Source organism: Portunus trituberculatus, chromosome 15 (assembly GCF_017591435.1).
Source record: "Portunus trituberculatus isolate SZX2019 chromosome 15, ASM1759143v1, whole genome shotgun sequence".
In the NCBI taxonomy this organism is placed as follows: Eukaryota; Metazoa; Arthropoda; class Malacostraca; order Decapoda; family Portunidae; genus Portunus; species Portunus trituberculatus.
Genome location: NC_059269.1, coordinates 16426364 through 16447843, shown reverse-complemented (window position 1 = coordinate 16447843; position 21480 = coordinate 16426364). Strand labels below are relative to the sequence as shown.

At 40.2% G+C, this 21480-nt stretch overlaps 1 protein-coding gene across 9 annotated transcripts in view; it reads left to right on the top strand.

The window, feature by feature from the left end:
- The window catches only part of LOC123504316, a 380235-nt gene that overhangs the window by 301092 nt on the left and 57663 nt on the right, over window positions 1-21480 (top strand). For all 9 annotated transcript variants that reach the window (XR_006674804.1, XR_006674806.1, XR_006674805.1 and 6 more), the window contains exon 9: window positions 17893-18032. Coding sequence is in view for 2 of the 9 variants with exons in the window: in XM_045254740.1 (XP_045110675.1) it covers window positions 17893-18032 (140 nt within the window). In the remaining 7 variants the exon portion in view is untranslated. The remainder of the gene's footprint in view (window positions 1-17892; window positions 18033-21480) is intronic.

The following is a 21480-nucleotide window of genomic DNA, read 5'->3' as shown; positions in this document are numbered from 1 at the left end:
CTGCTGACCTGTGCTGTGTTGGCCGCCCGGAATCGATTTCACTCTTCCCACACTGGAAGATTTTCTGCGCAAGCAAAGTAAAAAATTAAAAAAAGGGGAAAAAAATTGCATAAGCGCGTACAGACAGACACGCACACACACACACACACACACACACACACACACACACACACACACACACACACACACACACACACACACACACACACACACACACACACACACACACACACACACACACACACACACACACACACACACAAACAGGCAAACCGATAACTAATAAATCAAAGCATGCATGTCACAATCGCACAGTTTCCAGCAAAATCAACAACAGCAGCAACAAACAGCAAACAACAACAACAAACAGTAATAATGACGTAACTGCACCTCTGCAAAAAAGAAAATAGAAAAAAAGCACATACACACACAAACCCAATTGAAGTTTCAGATTACATGAAATTTTGCTACAATACGATTTAATCACATTTAGGGAGCGCATGGGTCGGGCTTGTGTTTCAGCAGCAATTACATCACGTGAATTGAAAGGTTCCTGCCAATTGGAGCTCCACAAAACGCCTGACGGGGTGCTCGCTCATGCCGAAGTGAGAGCTTTTGAGGGAGCGCGGCCCGGATGGTGAAGCGAGGAGGGGCGGGGCTGGGTGAGGCGGAGAGGGGCAGGTTGGGAGGGACGGAAAGGGTCGGGAAGAGGCGGGGGCAGCGGGGACAGACCTTCCGGGTGAGATATCAGGGGTGAAGTTTCTCGTTGAATGGCTTCCATGGCGGCGAAACTTGTACCAGAAAGCTTAGGACGATAATTAGGGGCTCGGGAACCATGTCCGCTGAGAGAGAGAGAGAGAGAGAGAGAGAGAGAGAGAGAGAGAGAATTGCTATTGATGATTGTAAGGTATGGAAATTCAAATGGCAAACAGAAACCAAGGCAAAATTTCAAAACGCGAAAGAGTAAAGTCAAAGGAGGAAAAGGAAGAAGGAAAACCCAGCAACCAGTGAGACAAACAGCGCCTGTCATCTTGCGTCCTATCCAGGCGATGCTGACGCCTCTCTGACACTCACTCTATTGGGGAATTTGTATTGCAGACACTTATGAATATGGCAGTCTTATGTTGTGTCATTGTTTCCTTTTATGGTTCTGTAAACGTTCACATTGCTTGGCTAGACTTGTGTGCCATATTATGCCCTTATCTAATTTTGTAATCACGTTTAAGATTTCGGTCTATTATATTGGACTTGTGATAGATTGATTGTGCGTAGGTGAAGATTAAAAATGAATTACCGAATAGAACGTTATCTAAAGAAGAGAATAGACTTATACATATATGTTAGTTTTTATGAAACATATACATTCGAATGAAAAAAGAAGACTGGCAAAAACAAAGAGAAAAATAAACAACGTCATGACTTTCACTGTATCGCAGGAATTTTGCGAATGGGAGACTCTAGGAATTTACTTCATAACGTCTTTCGTGAAATGCATTCAAGGTGAAAAACCATTTAACTTGTGGCTGAGGAAGAGAAACAACAACATGACCTTCGCTGTATCATGTGCTTTTAATACCTGGCTTTTTCTTTCTTTTCCTTCTGTCCTTGACCGCTATTCCAAATTCACAGAAAAGAAAAGAAACTTCCATAAAGACTTAAAAAGAGATTAAAATTTCCACTCACGAAGCAAAGGGGAGAAGTAAAGAAAAAAAGGTTAGGTGAGGTGCATTGCAGAAGTCAGTGAGGGAAGGAGAGAAGGAGGGCAGGCTCTGGAGGACGCAGTGTGGTAGGCGCGGCGGGGCTCTCAGCATGCCTGGCGGAGTGGCAGGTTGACAAGGAAATGCGGAGGAATATCAATGCGGTGCTTTTTCTCTCTCGCGTGGAGGACTGAAAAGTTTGTGCTGGTTGGTGAAAGGATGTTGGGAAGGTGAAGAATCTGCCGATAAGATGGAGGACTTTGGTCTCTGAAGTTTGAAGAAATTAAATATTCTTGAGTAAACACTGCGGTTGTTTTACAAGAGAACCATTATCATGTAAAGGTCTTATTTCTCCTCAATCTTTGGTCCTGTGAAGAAATTTTACTGCAGAAAAGGAAGATATAAGAATTCTCTTTGTATGCACCATCTACTCCAGGAAGGGACGTGAGGTGTTTATATATTGCAGTGTTAGTGATGTATATTCCCTTGGTGGAGAACGCGCTGTTGTATAATTAATGTACATGTGTTTGTGGCAGAAGTGTGGCGGCTCTCTGACCGTATCCTCAAATGTTTCATCATCTTATTTCTAGTGGAAGCTATTACAGTTTTCGCGCGTGCTTCCATGATTCCAGTGATTGATTAACAAGCATTCTGTATCACCATTAGGAGAAAAGAGGGGAAAAAACGAAAATCTGGTTAATGATCTCCGTAGCCTTTGAAAATAATCATGATGGGAGAGAAGGAATGGTTGCGTGATGCTGGATGGGATGGGAACGAAGCAAGACGAGATGAGAGAGAGAGAGAGAGAGAGAGAGAGAGAGAGAGAGAGAGAGAGAGAGAGAGAAACTAACATTCATTACTTTCCCTGACACTCAAATCGTTTCTCTGTTGTTGCTCTGCCGTTCCCGACGAGGCACAAGACTTTCCATGCCTCTCTCCTGCCTCTCTCTTCCTCCACACATACACGCACATCACACACACACACACACACACACACACACACACACACACACACACACACACACACACACACACACACACACACACACACACACACACACACACACACACACACACACACACACACACACACACACACACACACACACACACACACACACCTTGTCATTTGCGTTCCATTCATCATCGCAGCTGTTGTTATTTTTATTTACAAAGTGCAATGTCTTTCCATCATCCTGGATCTGTTTCCTTGCCACCATCTTTTTTTCTTATTATTTTTGTTCTTATATTTGTCGTCGTTGTTTTTCCTCACGTCTGTCTTTGTCTTCTTCTCTTTTTGTCGTCTTTGTTTTTTTTTTTCCATTACTCGTTCTTTTTTGTTCTTTGTTTTGATCCTTTGCTCTTCCTTCCCCTTCTCTTCCTTACTCTTCATTTCCTCTTCATACCTTTTCTCCTGATTGTTCTTTCTGTCATGTTCAGTTCCATTATCATCATCATCATCATGTTTCATCACTTCCTAAACTTCCTCGTGCACCTCATCTTATTCATTCATCCTCAATCTATTTCTCATCATCATTAGTTCCAAAAAGTATCAACTGTGTATAATCATCATTGTCATATCTGCATTTGCTCTCATTTTCATCGTCCTTGCTTTCTTTTTTATGTCCTTTTCCTTTTCCTCCTTCTCCTCGTCAACGCTCTACTCCTTGTCTTCGTTACTAGTGTAAATAGAGGGCACACACACACACACACACACACACACACACACACACACACACACACACACACACACACACACACACACACACACACACACACACACACACACACACACACACACACACACACACACACACACACACACACACACACACACACACACACACACACACACACACACACACACACACACACACACACACACACACACACATACGTTTCTGTTAGCTTTGTGGGAATGGGTTTGGTAAGTTTATATTGCTGTGTATTATTTGGACAGTACGAGGTGGTTTCTGCTATTCATTCTCCACAAGAGTCCCCGAAGAAGGAAACTTTTGCAGCAAACTCCCAAACTAACTTTCCTGCTTCGTACTCTCTGCTTCCCCTTATGGTATATGACAGCAGCCAATAGTGTCTGTAGAGCCTCATAGTAACTCTTCTAAATTAAGTATGTAAAAGCATAAGAATATAATATGCTAAAGGAAGCCATCAAATCTACATGTGGCAGTTTCTGTGTTTCACATGGCGCATACCATTCATAAGTGTGTCTAACTTAACTTTCTTGTATCAGAGTTTATATAATCACATTTTTTTTTTTTTTTTCGTGTTCTTAGTCGCATCCCGTTGAAAAATCGTTTATTTGTATTTCTACTGGTGAAGAAAGCAAGTATGGCTGAATAAAAATGAACTAACCAAATAAATAGTTAAATGAAATTGATATATTTTTCACGAATCATAAAAGATACGCTTGTCCTTACTTCTTGTCACGAAGGTGAAAGCAAATTTATGTAACAGTTCTCTAGCTTTAGCGAGACAATTTTACTCTAGAACGACACTTTTACTCACAGAAAAGCGAGAGTCATCTTTATGCACTCAGAAACCACTTAAGTCAGGAAGCTGTTATTAATTTCAATGGGGCGTGTGGCACGGCTGCTCATTCCGGCAAATTAGGAAGGTAATGAGGGAAGCCGGAATATCGATCATACCAGAGATGACTCGACCGCCTGAATACGTTGCTCTCCCTTTCTATTTCTCTCTTCCACTGTATTTTATCTCCCATCACTCACTTATTTTGTCTCATTATGTGTTCTTTCTCAATTTTGTAACTTTAAGCTCCATCAAAATAAAAAAAAAGTTACGAGTTTTACCTTTACAGAAACAGTAAAGAAGATCTAGACCCATATTGCTAATCATTTATGACTTACAAATATATTAAGATTATTTTCAAAAGCCATAAAAGATGAAAAAACAGTGCTTTCTACATTGACGGTACAAAATACGCGTTAGACTTTCCCTACAGCCATGAAAACACTCTAAAAAACCAGAACAGTAACTTCCACTAGAGCAAGTTGGAAGTGGTCGAGGTAAGACGCGTGAACAGTTCAGGAATAGGACCTTAGTGTGGTAAGTGAGGGGAGGTGCGCATGATGTAAGAAGCGAGCCGGGATTCCAGACAGACGCTTAGAGGTGAAAGACGTTGGTCGAGAGATAGAGAGACGCAGAGGAGTAAAATATAATTACTCGCTGATTGAGGAAGAGGAGCATAAAACACAATTTCGAACTTTATCTCTTGTAAAACTTTCGTGACAACTTTTTTGATTCGGTGAGATGTGACGCGTGTGTGAGAGAGAGTGAGAGAGAGGGTGAAAGCGAGGGTGAGAGTGAGACAGGGCGGTGGTGGTGGTGGTGGTGGTAAATTTTATGAATGTGATGGAAATGAAGGCCCGCCATAATGAAGCCACCAGGGGACACCAGAGAGAGAGAGAGAGAGAGAGAGAGAGAGAGAGAGAGAGAGAGAGAGAGAGAGAGAGAGACAGACAGACAGACAGACCAATGATACTCACACACGTAAACCAAAAATTAATTCTAAATTAATTCTTAAAAGATAAAAAGAATAAAAGAGATGACAAAGCTTGATGAACTTCCTTAGGACATCATAATCTTTACAAGCGAAGACAGTGAAAATGAGTAAGAGAAATGAGAGCAATTCATATCTTGGCACACTATACAAGACGTAACATTTCAGTGTAAGTGTCATATTCACTCTGCGCTTTTACCATATCGTCATAAGGGACAATAAACCTTCCCATTATCGTCAAGCAGGAGAGAGAGAAAATTTTTTGAGCTATGAATTGGTGAAATAAGGAGTCAGCCTGGCTGGCCTGCGAGATTTACGAGTAGAGATAAGAAGTGTGAAGAAAGACCCCCGACTCTCCAAGGAAAAAATGTTAGAATTATAGAAATTTAATGAGGTGAAAGACGTGAAATCTTTTGTCATTAAGAGAATTGTGTACGAATAAATAGATGAACTAAGAAAATGGACGTAGTTTTGAGAAGAAATACAGAGAAATAGGCAGAAAATAGAGAAAAGTTCGATCATTTTAAAAAGCACAAATAGAAATAAAAGAATGATAATAAGAAAGTGAATGCAGGAAAGGACTCACATACAATGCTTTAACTTACGCGTAAGGAGAGGAAGCGAAAAGGAAAGTTATTCGCTCAAGTTGAAAGCAAGCTAGATAGCAGCTGACATATGGACCATGGAACGCTAGTATACCAAGGCTTACACGGGCAGAAGGAAGTGCTGAAGAAAGACACAAAGAGAACCAAAGAAAGAAGTGGATGGAAGTGTGCAACAATAATAACTTCAAGGCGGAGAGACAGAGAAAGAGAGAGAGAAAATGAGAGAAAGAGAGAGAACGAGGAAGGAAAGAAAAGCCTCAGAAGACAAAGGAAAGAAAAGCAAGTAAAAGATGCTAAGTAAGCGCCAGAGAAAGACAGGAAGATACCGCTCGTAGACAAATCCAAAAGCCGAGATGAAAACAAGAGGAAGGGAAGAGGACAGAGAAACTACCTACGTTTTCACAACTGAGGAAAGATGGCTGATGTAGATTGTCGGCAGATAATGAAAAGAAAGGGAAAAATGAGAGAGGATAAGAGAAAGGAGATGAAAAAAAAAGAAGGCGTTATAAACATGACAAAGGAAGACGAATTGGTTGAACGTAAAGGAAAGAAAACGCGGAGCAAAGGAAGACGAGAGATGCTAAAGACGGGAATGAATGGAACAGACTGGAAATTTTTTAGAGATTTATATTTTGCTCCAAGAGAGAGAGAGAGAGAGAGAGAGAGAGAGAGAGAGAGAGAGAGAGAGAGAAAGAGAGAGACACGAAAGGAAGTCTAAGAAAAGATGCAGAAAGATGGGAAAGATAATATTGACGACTCAGATCTTTCTTCTCGTCCCTCTCTTTCTTACCGTTTCTTCTTCCTTCCTCCATCTTTCCATTCCCTTATCCCCTTCTGCAGACGGAGGGAGAATTGTGTTACTAAACCTCTTTACTTGCCTCCTCCCATTTTCCCTTGCAAGTTTCCTCTCCACTCTCCTACTTCTCTTCGTTGTCGTCGTCTTCATCCATCGTTTTGTCCTCCTCCTCCTCCTCCTCCTCCTCCTCCTCCTCCTCCTCCTCCTCCTCCTCCTCCTCCTCCTCCTCCTCCTCCTCCTCCTTCTTCTTCTTCTTCCTCCTCCTCCTCCTCCTTCTTCTTTTCTTCCTCCTCCTCCTCCTCTTCCTCCTCCTCCTCCTCCTCCTCCTCCTCCTCCTCTTCTTTATCCCTTGCTGTTCCCTTTCTGTAGATAGAGAAAAAATAAATATAGGAGAGAGAGAGAGAGAGAGAGAGAGAGAGAGAGAGAGAGAGAGAGAGAGAGAGAGAGAGAGAGAGACCCCATTTACATGACTTCCTTTGCTTAGATATTTGGCAGAATCCTGAACGATAAAGAAGCGAAGCAGTTACGATAAAGATGAAAAAAAGTTGAAAGAAATAAATAAAAAAAAAAACTCTTCTGGGGGGAAGGGAGGATCTTGAGATAAATGCTCTAAGGTTTTAAGGCAGAATGTTGCGTTGAAGTAAACACTGGTTCTGAGAAGTAAGGCAGGAAAGAAAATTGGATCCTGCAGGCAAGAGTGAAGGCTGGAGGCAAAAAAGTGTACCAGTGTAATTAGTCTCGCTGTGAGAGTTGCCAACCTGAGAGAGAGAGAGAGAGAGAGAGAGAGAGAGAGAGAGAGAGAGAGAGAGAGAGAGAGAGAGAGAGAGAGGACTTGATCAATTACTTTCTTCCCGCTAAAAATAGACGAATAAATATTAAAAGATAACTTCTTGAGAAACAAAACCGAAAAAAAAATTGCCAGACTTCAGCAAATATAGATGATAGAAATTATGAAACCGGGAGATTAAATAAAATGAAAAAAAAAACATGTAATAAATAAATATTGGAGGAAAAACAAATGTGGTCAGAAGGAATGCATTCAAATATGATATGAAACCCATCTGAGAGAGAGAGAGAGAGAGAGAGAGAGAGAGAGAGAGAGAGAGAGAGAGAGAGAGAGAGAGAGAGAGAGAAAGGACTTAATCAATTACTTTCTTCCCACAAAAAAAAAATTAAAAAAGAAATGTAAAAAGATAATTACTTAAGAAACAAAGCCAAAACAAAAAAGACAATAGCTAGACTGCAAGAAATATGAATGATGGAAGTGATGAAACCAGAAGATGGAATAGAATGGAATAGCAAGTGATAGGTAAACGCTGAAGGTAAACTAGATGTGGCCAGGAGGACCGCATTCAAATATACGAAGCTGTGAAAGTAGTGTGTCTTGGTGGTTAATTTGGGGAATAAACGAAACAGGCTGGACAAGGGGGAAAAAAAAAAAAGGCGCAAAAGTAAAGGAAGCGAAGCATTAAGAAAGGGTAAAGAACGAGCAAAGTTTGGATAAAAGCGTTGCATACTTTCCTTCTCCTTCTCTTCATCCTCCTTCTCTTCTTCCTCTTCTTCCTCCTTTTGCTGTATTTCTCGTTCTTCGGTTCTTTGTCCTTCTTGTCTTCTGCATTCTCTTCTCCTTCGTCGTCGTCGTCCTCCTCCTCCTCCTCCTCCTCCTCCTCCTCCTCCTCCTCCTCCTCCTCCTCCTCCTCCTCCTCCTCCTCCTCCACCACAACCACTACCAGCACCACCACTATTTGTTTGTGTTTGTTGTCTCCTTCTTTCGTCTTGTCCTATTTTTCTACATTCTCTTCTCCACACCCCCCTCTTTCTCCTCCTGCTCCTCCTCTTTCTGTTCTTGCCATTCTTGCTCTTGTCCTTCTCGTTTCTCGCTTCTTTCTTCTTGTTTTAGTCTTATTCTTCAGCTTCCTCCTCCTTTCCCTTCTTCCCCTCCTCATTCGCCTCCTTCAGAATGGGCCGTTATTCTTTCAGCAGTCTCTCCCTCTTTCTCCTTGCGCCCATAAGCCCATTTCTTCCATTTGCCCTCTCCCCTCTACGCCGCCTTTCAGGACGCCCTTGGCTGATTTGTGTCCTAACTCTCTTGAAGGAGAACATCACCCAGGGAATTTTCACTCTTAGTATGATGATATGTGAGTGTAGGCGGCAGGAGAAGGAAGAGGAGGAGTAATGGCAGAACGTGTCCTTTGTCTTGAGGTAGGGCATGGTTTTCTTCGTCTTTTGTTTCGTAATTTATTAGTTGTGGTGGTTATAGAAGGTAGATTTGGAAAAGTTATTGCAGTTTCCATCTGTCTGTCTTATTTTCTCTCTCTCTTTCTTCTCTCTCTCTCTCTCTCTCTCTCTCTCTCTCTCTCTCTCTCTCTCTCTCTCTCTCTCTCTCTCTCTCTCTCTCTCTCTCTCTCTCTCTCTCTCTCTCTCTCTCTCTCTCTCTCTCTCTCTCTCTGAATTTTTTTGAGGTGTAGTTTGTAAAAATAAGGGGAAATGCAATACCTATGAATAAGAGCAGCTCTCAAACGTTATCAATTTAATTTCCATGGTGCCAGCAAAAGGTTTCGAAAGAATTCAGTTCAAGTTGAGAATTAATTTTCCCAACTGGATGGCAGAGGACACGCACCACTGCTATCACTTGAGCCGACCTGGTCCTCCTTAAGGAAGTTTTGGGCCAACTTTTGGGTGAGAACATTACTGCTTATCCCAGCCTTGCAACTTTTTCCTCAACTTGTTTTTAGTCACGATTCTTGAAAGGCGAAAGAGAAGTTCAGAGTTGCCCGTGTCTGTGCAACCATGTAGGAACTTTAATTTGTGACAAGCATAGTAAGTAGAACGTGGATGAGAATTCCGTAGACTTTTCACCCTTCGCTACAATGAGGTGCGGAGGATTCTATGGCTCTGCTGTTTGAACCACTTAGATACTGTGATGCTCTGTGACTAATTCAACTTATATTATTGTTAAAGTATTAATTCAATTCATAATTAGCCGAAATTTAGCTCTGGTGTTGTGTGAAGGTGTCTACCAAAGCAGTTATTACCGCAGGACTAATGCAGTTTAGGTTTGCATAGGTCATTATCATCATGTTCTCACCAGATGTTTCTACAAAGTGGTGCACCTCGTACTGTGCTGTATAATGTGCTCAATGCGGGAAACGTGATGTTAAAGTCAGGTTTAGATTATGAAGTTATTTGATCATGATAATAGTAGTAATGGTAACTGATTTGTCCATTGTTTATACATCATAGAAAATTACAAAAAGGACATACTATTCATCATAATCATCATCATCATCATCATCATCATCATCATCATCATAACTTCCACTGACAGCTAGGCCACGTAAAAATTCAGTATTCTTTCACCATATTTTGTCCTTTCATTCCTGTGTGTATGTGTGTGTGTGTGTGTGTGTGTGTGTGTGTGTGTGTGTGTGTGTGTGTGTGTGTGTGTGTGTGTGTGTGTGTGTGTGTGTGTGTGTGTGTGTGTGTGTGTGTGTCCTTGTGATTTCCGTTTCCCGAAAAGCCTTGAAGAATTTTCAAGATTTCGCTCTCCCACTTCCTTCGTTGTGCATTGGTCTTACAATTGAAGAGAAATATGGGCTTTGAGAAATGTGTGCATATCCTTAAGAGATTTGAGAATATATGGACGGAATCAGCGGTGCATATTTCACCTTCGTCAGTTTTACGATGTGCTATTCTTTAATCTCTGCATACAACAGATATTTAAATTCCTCTTCTTTGTCTTCAATTTCAATAGATTTTGCCTCTTTGGATCACCGTTTCTTGGTAGTTTTTCCATCCCTTTCTGTCTTCCATATGCTATTCACAATAAATACACAGCGTCATTACAAAATTAAGGTAAAAATATCTCAATTAGTAAGAGTAACAAACATGATGACAGAAAATATACAGAACTTTCACCAGACCAGCGAGCGAGCGAGAGAGGGAGGTGGGAAGTCGTGAGGAAAAGAGATTATGAAGAGAGGATCCGTCCCTCACCCTGCGTTTCATTCCCTTGGGCACAAATTGTTCAGAAAATGGTGTGTCGCGGTGTGAGGCGACGCCACCGCCGAGCGATAACACTCTTCGATCCCTCCAGCGCTCGGCCAGTCCTGCCATCACAACCCGGCCAGGCGACGAGCACGGTCTGGGAAGAGAGAAGAGATATAATAAAGGAAAATAGATAAATATTGCGTGTGGAAGTTAGGAGGGTGGTTTGTTGATGGTTGTGCGCTGTGGGTGTGTGGCGGCGGTTGTGGTGAGTTTAGCAGTAATAGTGTGCTGTGTTGGTAGTAAGTGATGTGTGTGGTGTAAGATTCTCTCTCTCTCTCTCTCTCTCTCTCTCTCTCTCTCTCTCTCTCTCTCTCTCTCTCTCTCTCTCTCTCTCTCTCTCTCTCTCTCTCTCTCTCTCTCTCTCTCTCTCTCTCTCTCTCTCTCTCTCTCTCTCTCTCTCTCTCTCTCTCTCTCTCTCTCTCACACACACACACACACACACACACACACACACACACACACACACACACACACACACACACACACACACACACACACACACACACACACACAAACACACACACATTGGGGTAAACTCTAGACCGCTCAGCCACATATATACTATTTTTTTCTCTTTTTTTCCTCCGCCTCTCTACTAAAAATCTTTTGGATGAGGAGCGCCAAGACACTTCTGGATCTTACGAGTAAATTGTCCTTCCCTTTAGAGAGAGAGAGAGAGAGAGAGAGAAAGTCACAAATTTTGATAGTAACTTTCTGGAAACTCATTTTATTGCTTTTGCTAGACTGATAAAGGTTTTTGTTTCTTCTTTGTTTTTTTTCCCAATAAGTAAAAGATTTTAATTTCAGTAATTCAATTTTTACGAAAGGTTTTTTTTTTAAGTGAATGCTTTTATTTCTATGCCGAATTATATTTTTGGTGCCGATGTGTTTTTAATAACAGAAAAAAAATATATTTCATCGGACTGAATTCCATATATTAAAGGTGAAAGTGCAAAATTTTCAGTTCTTTTTTTTTTTTTTTATCTTATTGAGTGTAAAGAATATTTGTATAAAGTGTTATTTCGGTGTCATTTTAAAGGAAAGTTTGATAAAGCGTTTTGCGGCGCTGTCACGGCTCTTCTTAGTAACCATGAAATCAAACTATCTTTTTTAACACTGAAAACTTGACAGAAGGTAATCACTCTGCCTTCTTTCTGTGCATTAATCCTCTTATGAATGTTGGTGGAGAAGTGTTCGAGTTTGCTGTTGTGGAGTTGTTTAAAGCTAAATTTGATCATCTTAAAGCAGATACCATACTCATGACGCGAAACTAGACCATACTGACTCACTCGGCTTGAATTATATCACAGGGCTCACTTAATAATAGTATTAGATGAAGCCAAGGAATTATGGTGGTATAATTCTGCTTTAATGGTCACACTATTCTATGCAATTACTTTATCTCCTCACAAGGTGGAGTTCTATTCACGTACTTCACTATTATTCTGATCACTTAGTAAATCCATATGAAGGCCTAACCTGACGTAACCTAACCTAACCTAACCTAACCTATCCTTATAAAAATCAACTCCGTCTCAGCAATTATACTCTTGCGAAATGTAAAAGAAATCAATTTACGTCTTTAAACAAATAGCATTCCTCTTTTTTTTTTTTTTTTTGTCTTATCAACATTTAGTGCTTAAGTAAACGAAATTTCTTACGGTTTAATGCTGAAAATTTTCCTTTCTTTGGCGGATTTCGTAGTATTTTTTACATGATGCGGTCCAGCAGAAAGGATAGGCTCTGGTGACGCAGTGTGACGTCCTCCTTCTCCAGGGAAAGATGCTGATTAATTGGAACATTGATTTTTATCGAGATTATGGCAGAAGTGTGTGTGTGTGTGTGTGTGTGTGTGTGTGTGTGTGTGTGTGTGTGTGTGTGTGTCGTGAGATGTTTACCTTATCATTCATCTTTATATTTCCTTTTACTTGGAAATAATGGAGGAATATGTTTTATTTCTTATTCCAGCGTTTAGCGTTGTGACTTAAGGAAGTAAATACAAACAACATCTGATCTTTTTCCTTTACTATATAATGAAAGTTTCGTATATATATATATATATATATATATATATATATATATATATATATATATATATATATATATATATATATATATATATATATATATATATATATAAATATATATATAGTGATAATATAACAATAAATTTGACTTTTTACACATACAAAGAGCAGATCCACAACCAAACACACACACACACACACACACACACACACACATTTATCACAAGAGTATTTAGCAAACAAATATTACCTTACATGAAAAGATGAAAGAAAAAGAAAAGAAAGAAAGAGAGCAGAAGGAGAGGGAGGGCACCTGCTAATGTAGTATTAACCTTTCACACCTATTGAGGAATGAGTTAGGAGTTATTGGGGAAAGGAAGACTGGACAGGGCGACCTCATCAGCAAGAAAAGACAGAAAATATATCACCCTAACAAAACATCTTCATTTGATTACCAAAGAGAGAGAGAGAGAGAGAGAGAGAGAGAGAGAGAGAGAGAGAGAGAGAGAGAGAGAGAGAGAGAGAGAGAGAGAGAGAGAGAGAGAGAGAGAGAGAGAGAGAGAGAGAGAGACCAAAAGAAAGGAGACTGCAAAAGGCCAGCTGACCTACACAAAGCACCTCCTGGGCACTTAAACCTTACCATCTTTCATAGTCACCCATAAATTTACATAATGTATGTGCACTTAGAGAGAGAGAGAGAGAGAGAGAGAGAGAGAGAGAGAGAGAGAGAGAAGAGGGGCGAAGGGGTTTTATACTAGACACGAGAGCATTAGCAATCACTACACCCTTCATGCAGCCCAACGTTAATTTGCTATATGCGTTCTAGCTGTGTATTGATCGGAGTCTCCAGCAACCCTTACAGCTGCTCCTCCCCTTCCTACTCTTACTCCTCCTCCTCCTACTCCTACCACTCCTTTGCTCCTTTCGTCTTCCTCACATACACACACATATGACAGAATATTTTTAGGTATCCACCCACCCACCCACACACACACACACACACACACACACACACACACGAAAGATTAAAGCACACACAGTCCTTTTGTATTTTTTTTTATGGTTTTAGATTGAAGAGAATGTCATATTTCTTGACTTATTCTGGTTTGCAGTCGATTGATATCATTTGGTTCAATTTTTTTTTTTTTTTATCTACAAATATCATTCATTCTTTTATAAAAAATATTTGCTAGTAAGTTGATGCATTTGCCTTTGAATTTTTTAGATTTGTTATTAAGTTTACCTCGATTTTTTTTTTTAATTGTCTTTTTTCTGATCTTAGTGTAGTTAGCGTATTCATTTTTCATAAAGCATTGGCAGATGGATGGAATACTTGCTCATTACCGTGATTCCCCGCTCAAATTACCTCTCTCGGCTTCTAATTAAAGGGAAATAGCGTTAATTGGCCTGAATTATGTGAGTAAATAAACGGTTGAATCCATGGACACCAAACATATCGATGAAACACGTATGCTGATTCGTCATAGCATAAACAAACAAGTAAACAGACAAGCAAACAAGCGCGTGATCTTTCCTATCATTTCTCACACTCCGTTGCCATTATGTTGTTTTGGGAAATTGATCCTGATTTTTTTTTTTTTTTTATCAGTTAACGAGTTGTATGTGGAATTGTAGTGCTTTCTTATGTTTCGCACTTTGTCAAATGTCAACTGGAAGAGAAATTAAACATCATGAAATTCTAGATTCAAGGTGCTCATTCACAAGCTGGATATTGTAAACACGGCTATTTCTGTCTTACTTTTTCTCCCTGCTTCAAATGTCAAGAGGAAAATAGAGGAAATATCACCAAGAACATGCTATATATAAGATTTCTATTCACAAACTCTTGGTGTCTTTTCAACCACTGATTTCTGCTCCATCTCTATATGTCGTCTCCTTAAAACAGAATACTTCCCTTTTTCCTATTAATATCATTTATTGTTGTTATTTGTACTTTCACATTTATTAACTTCCACCCCGATTACTTCCAATATCAGTATGGTATTCTCTGTCTGCCTTTCGTAAGTGGCAGAGAAATAATATCAACTTAGAATGAATTTAGTTTTCCTTAGGGGCAAGTTTGCATTCTTGGTTCTTTGAAGTCTACATCAATATCTGCTTGCGACGCGTAACACACTTCCGATCGATAGTTTGCGCCTTTCTAATACCTTAATCAGGAGAGTTATTGGCAAAGTTGTTATCGCGTGCGTGCGCCTGATGGACCTGTGATCGCCGTGGCTGGCAACACAGGTGGTACCAGCCGGGAGACACGTCAATAAAAAAGGATTAGACGAAAATAGATTGTCCTCCAACCGTGAATGTACGGCATGCCATTATAACATTACATTATCCGGTAATTTGGAGCTTTCATCTGATGGCGTTGTCTATTGATGATATTAGAAGTGTTGATGGTAAAAATGTATTAATTTAGATATTATACAACAGTGAATTTATGAAAGAACATTATGAAATCACTACATTAATTTGATGGCAATGTATTGTAATGAAGCTTTGATTATCGTCTACTTTCTCAATATACTTCTTCTTTTTTTTTCTCTGTTCCTTCTTTCAAAATGTACAAGAATTATACGGCAATGGATTCATGTACTGAGATATGTCTCTAACCAGGAGGCAGCGGTCACGGCACACTGAACATATGCTAACTTTGATACCAAAAGCTCCAAGTAGCAATAGTCATTACAATATCATACCTGTATCAAAGCAAGTAATGACTCGCTAAAAAAAGACTGCACAGTAAATTAGTAACGCTAACAAAAAGAAAAATTAAGCTAAATTGTAGGTAGAAATAGTAATTACAATATCATACTTATATCTAAACAAGCACCAACTGCTGATGAAAATAGCATGCAACGGAAGAATAATTAATGACGCTAGACAGAGAAAAAAAATATTAACTGACAAGCTAACCGCCCTTAACATTCTGGAAAGACTGAAGAAAACGCATCTCTTTTTTTTTTTTTTTTTTTTTTTTCAAAATGGTAAAACTAATTATCTTTTCGGTTGGGGAAACGAGTATGAACGTGGCGTTAAGTGGATAAGGAGGAGGAACGGAGGAGAGAGGGAAGGACGAGAAGTTGTGGGCGTTTTAAGCGAGGAAGAAGACGCCAAGAATAAAGAATAAGGAACCAAAAAGATAAAAGAAAAAAGTATACAATTAAAGAAGAAAGGAGTGACGGACATAGAAACGGGAACATGTCCATTACCTTCTTATATAAACTGATGGATGGTAATTATTGTCATACACATTATCTTTTGACTTTAAAGCAATTATTAGATACACAGAAAAATACAACATTAGTGTATTATTGTATTGACATATACTTTCTCGTATAGAGTGTAAAGCAAATAGAGCAATGTAGTGTTTTAATCATTTATATCTCCCTCGAAACATGTAGGAAAGCACAAGGTTACTGTATTATTGAGTTAGCAGATACTATTTCAGATGCAAAGTGAGGCAACCGTTAAGAAACCAATGTGGAATGTTAGTCAGTCATCTCTATCTCTTCTTAGACACGTAATGAAACATGAGACAACCTTACGAGAGTGGTGAGCGTGTTGACAACTCCCACATACCGACCTCCTTCACGTTGCTCTCTCGCTGTAAGCTCGGCTAAGCTCCTCCAACCTTTACCCTTAAGCCGACGTTTGCCTCTCCTTTAATGCCACCCAGAAGATAGTGTTCCGGTTCACTATTCATACAACGCTGCCCCGCCGTTCCCTCTTCTTTACTCGAGTGTCAGAGGACCAACTAGCTTTCCTCTGACTCATTACGTCTTCCATTCGATGACACTCTACTTCTCTCCGGGGATGCAGCACTTATATTTCCGCCATTTTGGATGTTTTTTTTTTTCTCACTCTTTCCTCCCTTTCTCTCTCTCTCTTTTGACATATTTTCAGCTGCTGCTCTTGACCTTTGCATTTCGTGGTTAGTTCAAAAGCATTACATTCTATATATGTAGAGCTGTGAATGCTGGTATTCGTCTACCAACGTAATGCTTCTATAAATGTCTTTCTCCTGATACGCTTTCCAGGTGTTCCTTCTCTTGACCTTTGCTATTCGTAATTATTGAAAGAAACAGTAAATTGAAAGTATGTGTAACTGCTACTCCAGCCATTCACTTATGAACGTAATAGTTCTACAAATACCCACCCATTCACCCTGACAGCTATCCACACACACACACACACACACACACACACACACACACACACACACACACACACACACACACACACACACACACACACACACACACACACACACACATACAGGGACGCACTCCCATCCAATAAATCTTTCTCTGATTAATGTACGCTTTGATGACGTATGTGGTGCACCATTTTTCCACGCGCCATCACGGGGGGAAAACAACTTATACTTATTTTAGAACAAGATGATGAATAGACGTGCAGAAAGACAAATGAAAATATAAAAAGATGCGGGAAAAACAAAACGCTGGTATTTTTTTTTTCAGTGAGTCATTACGTGTGTGTGTGTGTGTGTGTGTGTGTGTGTACCATTGACATCCAATCTCTGGAAGGAATCGAGAAAGATCGGCTTGGAAGGACAGGGTACGTGGGAAGAATGTGGCGACAGAAGAATGGAACAAACGACATGAAAACAGAAATATAAACAGTATCCAGACTCACTGTGACACTAGCTAGCACTCAGCGTATTGATTCCTTTCAGTGATAGGTCTTGTATGTATCATAAGTCACTACTCTTTACTTTGTCCTCCATTGTTACTGTGATACTTGCTTTATATAAACACAAAAATACGACAGGAAAAAAATAATAATAAACATGAAGAGGATTTAGATGTCTTAGTATTTATTGAAAACAGAATAACCTTTCCTTGGACAAAATATCAGCTTTTCTTGTTGCATTCCTATGACTTAATGCTACCAATCAATCATCAATACCTGAATATATACTGAATAACCTGTACTTTTTTTTATTATCTTAGTATTTATTGAAAACAGAAAAAAAAACTTTCTTTGGACAAAATACCACCTATTCTTGTTGCATTCCTGTGACATGATGCTACCAATCAATCATCAATACCTAAATATATACTGAATAACCTGTATTTTTTTTTTTTTTTTACCGAAGCGACATTTCCAATCAAATAATGTGTTTTCTTCTTTCCTCCCACAGAAAGAGTTGTTTGCGTCTAAAGAGGGGGGAGGGGCAGAGGGACGAGAGAGAAAAATGTCTAACTCGAGTGGTGGAAGCATGAAAACCAAGTGGATGAAAGCGCTCAAGTCCCTGAAGGCTTCGGACACCTCGAGTGGAAAGTAAGTGCTCACCTTCCCTCTGTTCTCGTCCCAGCCTGGCCTGATGTGTCTTACGCTGCACCTCTCTCTCTGACTGACCCTAGCACTCTTTTTTATCGACGTGACTCTCAGCACAACCTATCGACGTGACCTCAGCACCAGACCTGACTTCAGCACTAATTGTATTTTTTGTGACACCTTTTTGTGTGTTTATATTATGTGACCCCTCTTTTTCCTTCTTCTACATGTGACCATTGTTTGTTCTGACACGACCCTGCATCTCTCCTTTTTCTCTTTTACTGTTTTTTTACCCTCTATTTGTGTATGTGTGGTTGTGAAAGTGATTGTTTAAGTGTGTGAGTGTGTGAGTGTGAGTGACCTTTTTCCTGTTCTGGTTTATATGTTCATTTTTTAAAGTGTATCTTGTCTGATGACTGATTGACTCTCGACTCCATACTATGACTTACCACCATAAATGTTACAGTATACACACACACACACACACACACACACACACACACACACACACACACACACACACACACACACACACACACACACACACACACACACACACACACACACACACACACACACGACGAGGACAATGACTATGGTCTCCAGTCACTTCTGTGCTTTTTGCAGGATTTTAAGGACAAGTTTGTACTCACTTCTTTGACCTGCGTGAGCTCCGATACTTTCCAGTCTAAATTTTTTGGCACTGCTCACGGAATTCAGTCACTAATGTAGCCTTAGTCCTGACACATTTAACTAACAGTACTGGAGATTATTTGAAATAGGGTTGTGTATCTTTTTACTGACGGCATCGTTACTTATGCATATTTAACTCTTTTGTCACCCCACGCTAATGGCTGTTCCATTCAGCTTACCTTACCAGGGAGTAGCTGGTGCGGTAGTTTTAGCTGCTAACATAGACGAGTATTAGAAATTGATTACTCACTTTTACTTCCAGGTTTGATTCTTAACCTGTTATGTTATACGACTGAAGATTCCTACAATTGCCTCACCTACCACTTTCATCTAATACTGTGCTATGCCATATTTTCCCTCTATGTTCCTTGTACATTCGATTTCTAACCTGTTGTGTTATAAGACTGATGATTCCTACGATTGCTTCATGTACCTTTTTCACCTAATATTTACTCTTACTGTGCGTTTTTCCCTTCTATGTCCCTTGTATAATATATTTCTAACTTGCGTGTTCTCGTGATTCCTTGATCTACTTCTTTCATTTACTATATACTGAGACGCTTTTCCTTCCGTGTCCATCGTACATTGTCCTCTCCCTTAACTTTGGTCTTGTTCATTCACCTGCGTTCAGTATTACAATTTTTCATGAGATCTTTGACTTCTGAGTGTTGGACGCTGGCGTGATTGAATGTGTCTTGGACTTTGTGTGAGTGACATGTCTTGGTTTTAGTATTTACCACTGGAACAGGTAACAATACTCATTGACGCCAGTTCTGCCGTAATACTCTTCTTAGTATGAATGCTGAAATGTAATGGGTTTTTCTACGGTCACTAAGAGAAAACCGAGAGCTGATAGAGATGAAATTAGTAGTTTAGTAGATGCTTTTTTTCCGCTGTCTTCGAAGTAAAAAGGTTGATGAAAAATAGATGCAGAGAAATTAAATATGTTTTTTAAAGATTGCCTTCAATAAACAAATGAAAAAAAGATTAATTAGAGTGTTAAAGGATATTCTTCTCCCCGTACTCAATATATAAAGGCTGATGATATTCTATACGAGTAAAGCCGTGGTACAGTGGAGCCATGCGTGCTTTGGGGTCCGGGTTCAAATCCTATCCACGGTCCGAATGTAGGCTGGGCTTCCTCACTCGGGGCAACAGTTTCCTAGAGGGTGGGGTTTGAGATAGGAGATACCCAAAAAAAAGTATCCTTTAGCCCATAAATTCCCGTGAAAAAGCCCAAATGGTATAAATAGAAAAAAAAAAAAAAAAACGTTCATTTGAGCCATTGTCTGCCTCTTTGGGTGGCGTTAAGTAGGTGTCTGAGAGAAAGAGTTCCCTCCTTGGTGGCTCCTCTACGGACAGATGAGAGATAACTGATAGGCTTTATGTGTCACGTTAGATAGCCATTCTCTTGACACCTGCTCGAGTCATGGTACTCTTCTACAACACCGAAATGAGTCTTTAATATAGTGCTCCCTCTCTCACACACAGACCTCCACCAGTTTCTTAGTCTACCTTGTCATTTTATTCCTTATCTGTACTGCCTATTTCTCTCTCTCTCTCTCTCTCTCTCTCTCTCTCTCTCTCTCTCTCTCTCTCTCGCTCTCGTTCTCCCTCTCGTTCTCGCTCTTTCGCTCGAGTCACAAATACCTGAGGGAGACAGCGGCAGTGCGTGACGTGAGAAGACACACAAACCAGCCTCAAGACAATGCCCAATATCAATCGATTCCAGGCTCCCAAAATGATGTATACGTGTGCACCACCTTTGAGTGTGTGTGTGTGTGAGAGAGAGAGAGAGAGAGAGAGAGAGAGAGAGAGAGAGAGAGAGAGAGAGAGAGAGAGAGAGAGAGAGAGAGAGAGAGAGTGTATCGTGTGACGTGTTTCTTAAAAATGTACTAAATTGAGAGGAGAATGAAGAGAGAGAGAGAGAGAGAGAGAGAGAGAGAGAGAGAGTCACGTCAGCTTCTACATCTCAAGAGTTTCTTTCAATTATCACTGATCTGTTTGTTGTATGTAAATAGTATTCCCTAAGGTGTCCTCGTCTCTCTCATTGTTGATTATTACAATGTAGTGTTTTCTTTCTCCATTTGTCTTCCTCCTATGTTCATGAAATATCCTCACATTTCTGACCATCTCTTCTCTTAATTGAAATGTATACCGTGAATCTTCCTCTTCTTCTTCGTCCACGTTTGTCTTATTTCTTTTCCTTTATCCTCTATTTCCTTCACTCGCGGTCTGGCGTTCCTTTCCCTCTGGTGTGCACTGTGTTGTGATTCTAAAGTGTGACTCTTTACCCAGGGCGCCCCCCCAGGTGACTTTCAGGTAATTCAGGTGAAGTAAAGCTGCGTGTACATCATCACTGCTATTTCCCCACCTCTTAACCCAACATCTCGAGTCTGGATCCTCTCTCTCTCTTGCTTAAAATGAAGTCATGACACTTGGAGTTATTTCACTACTTGCTTGGGTGAAATGACACGTTTATACTACATACAACAGGGATCTTTTTTCTCTCCCAGTAGTGCTGTATCATTTCGTCAATAAATTTTTCGTAGTTTTTATCTCTCAGTTGATAATTTTTTCTCAGTATCAGACGAGGACTCAGGCTTGGGTCTCGCGTCTCCTGTGTCACTAAGGGGATGTTTTTTTTTACCTACCGCCTTTCTTTAGGGGATCCGAGGCCCCGCTGTGTTAAGAGATGGGAGGCGGTAGAGAGAATATCCGCTTAGTGGCACACGCGAGATACTAGTTTATCTTTGTT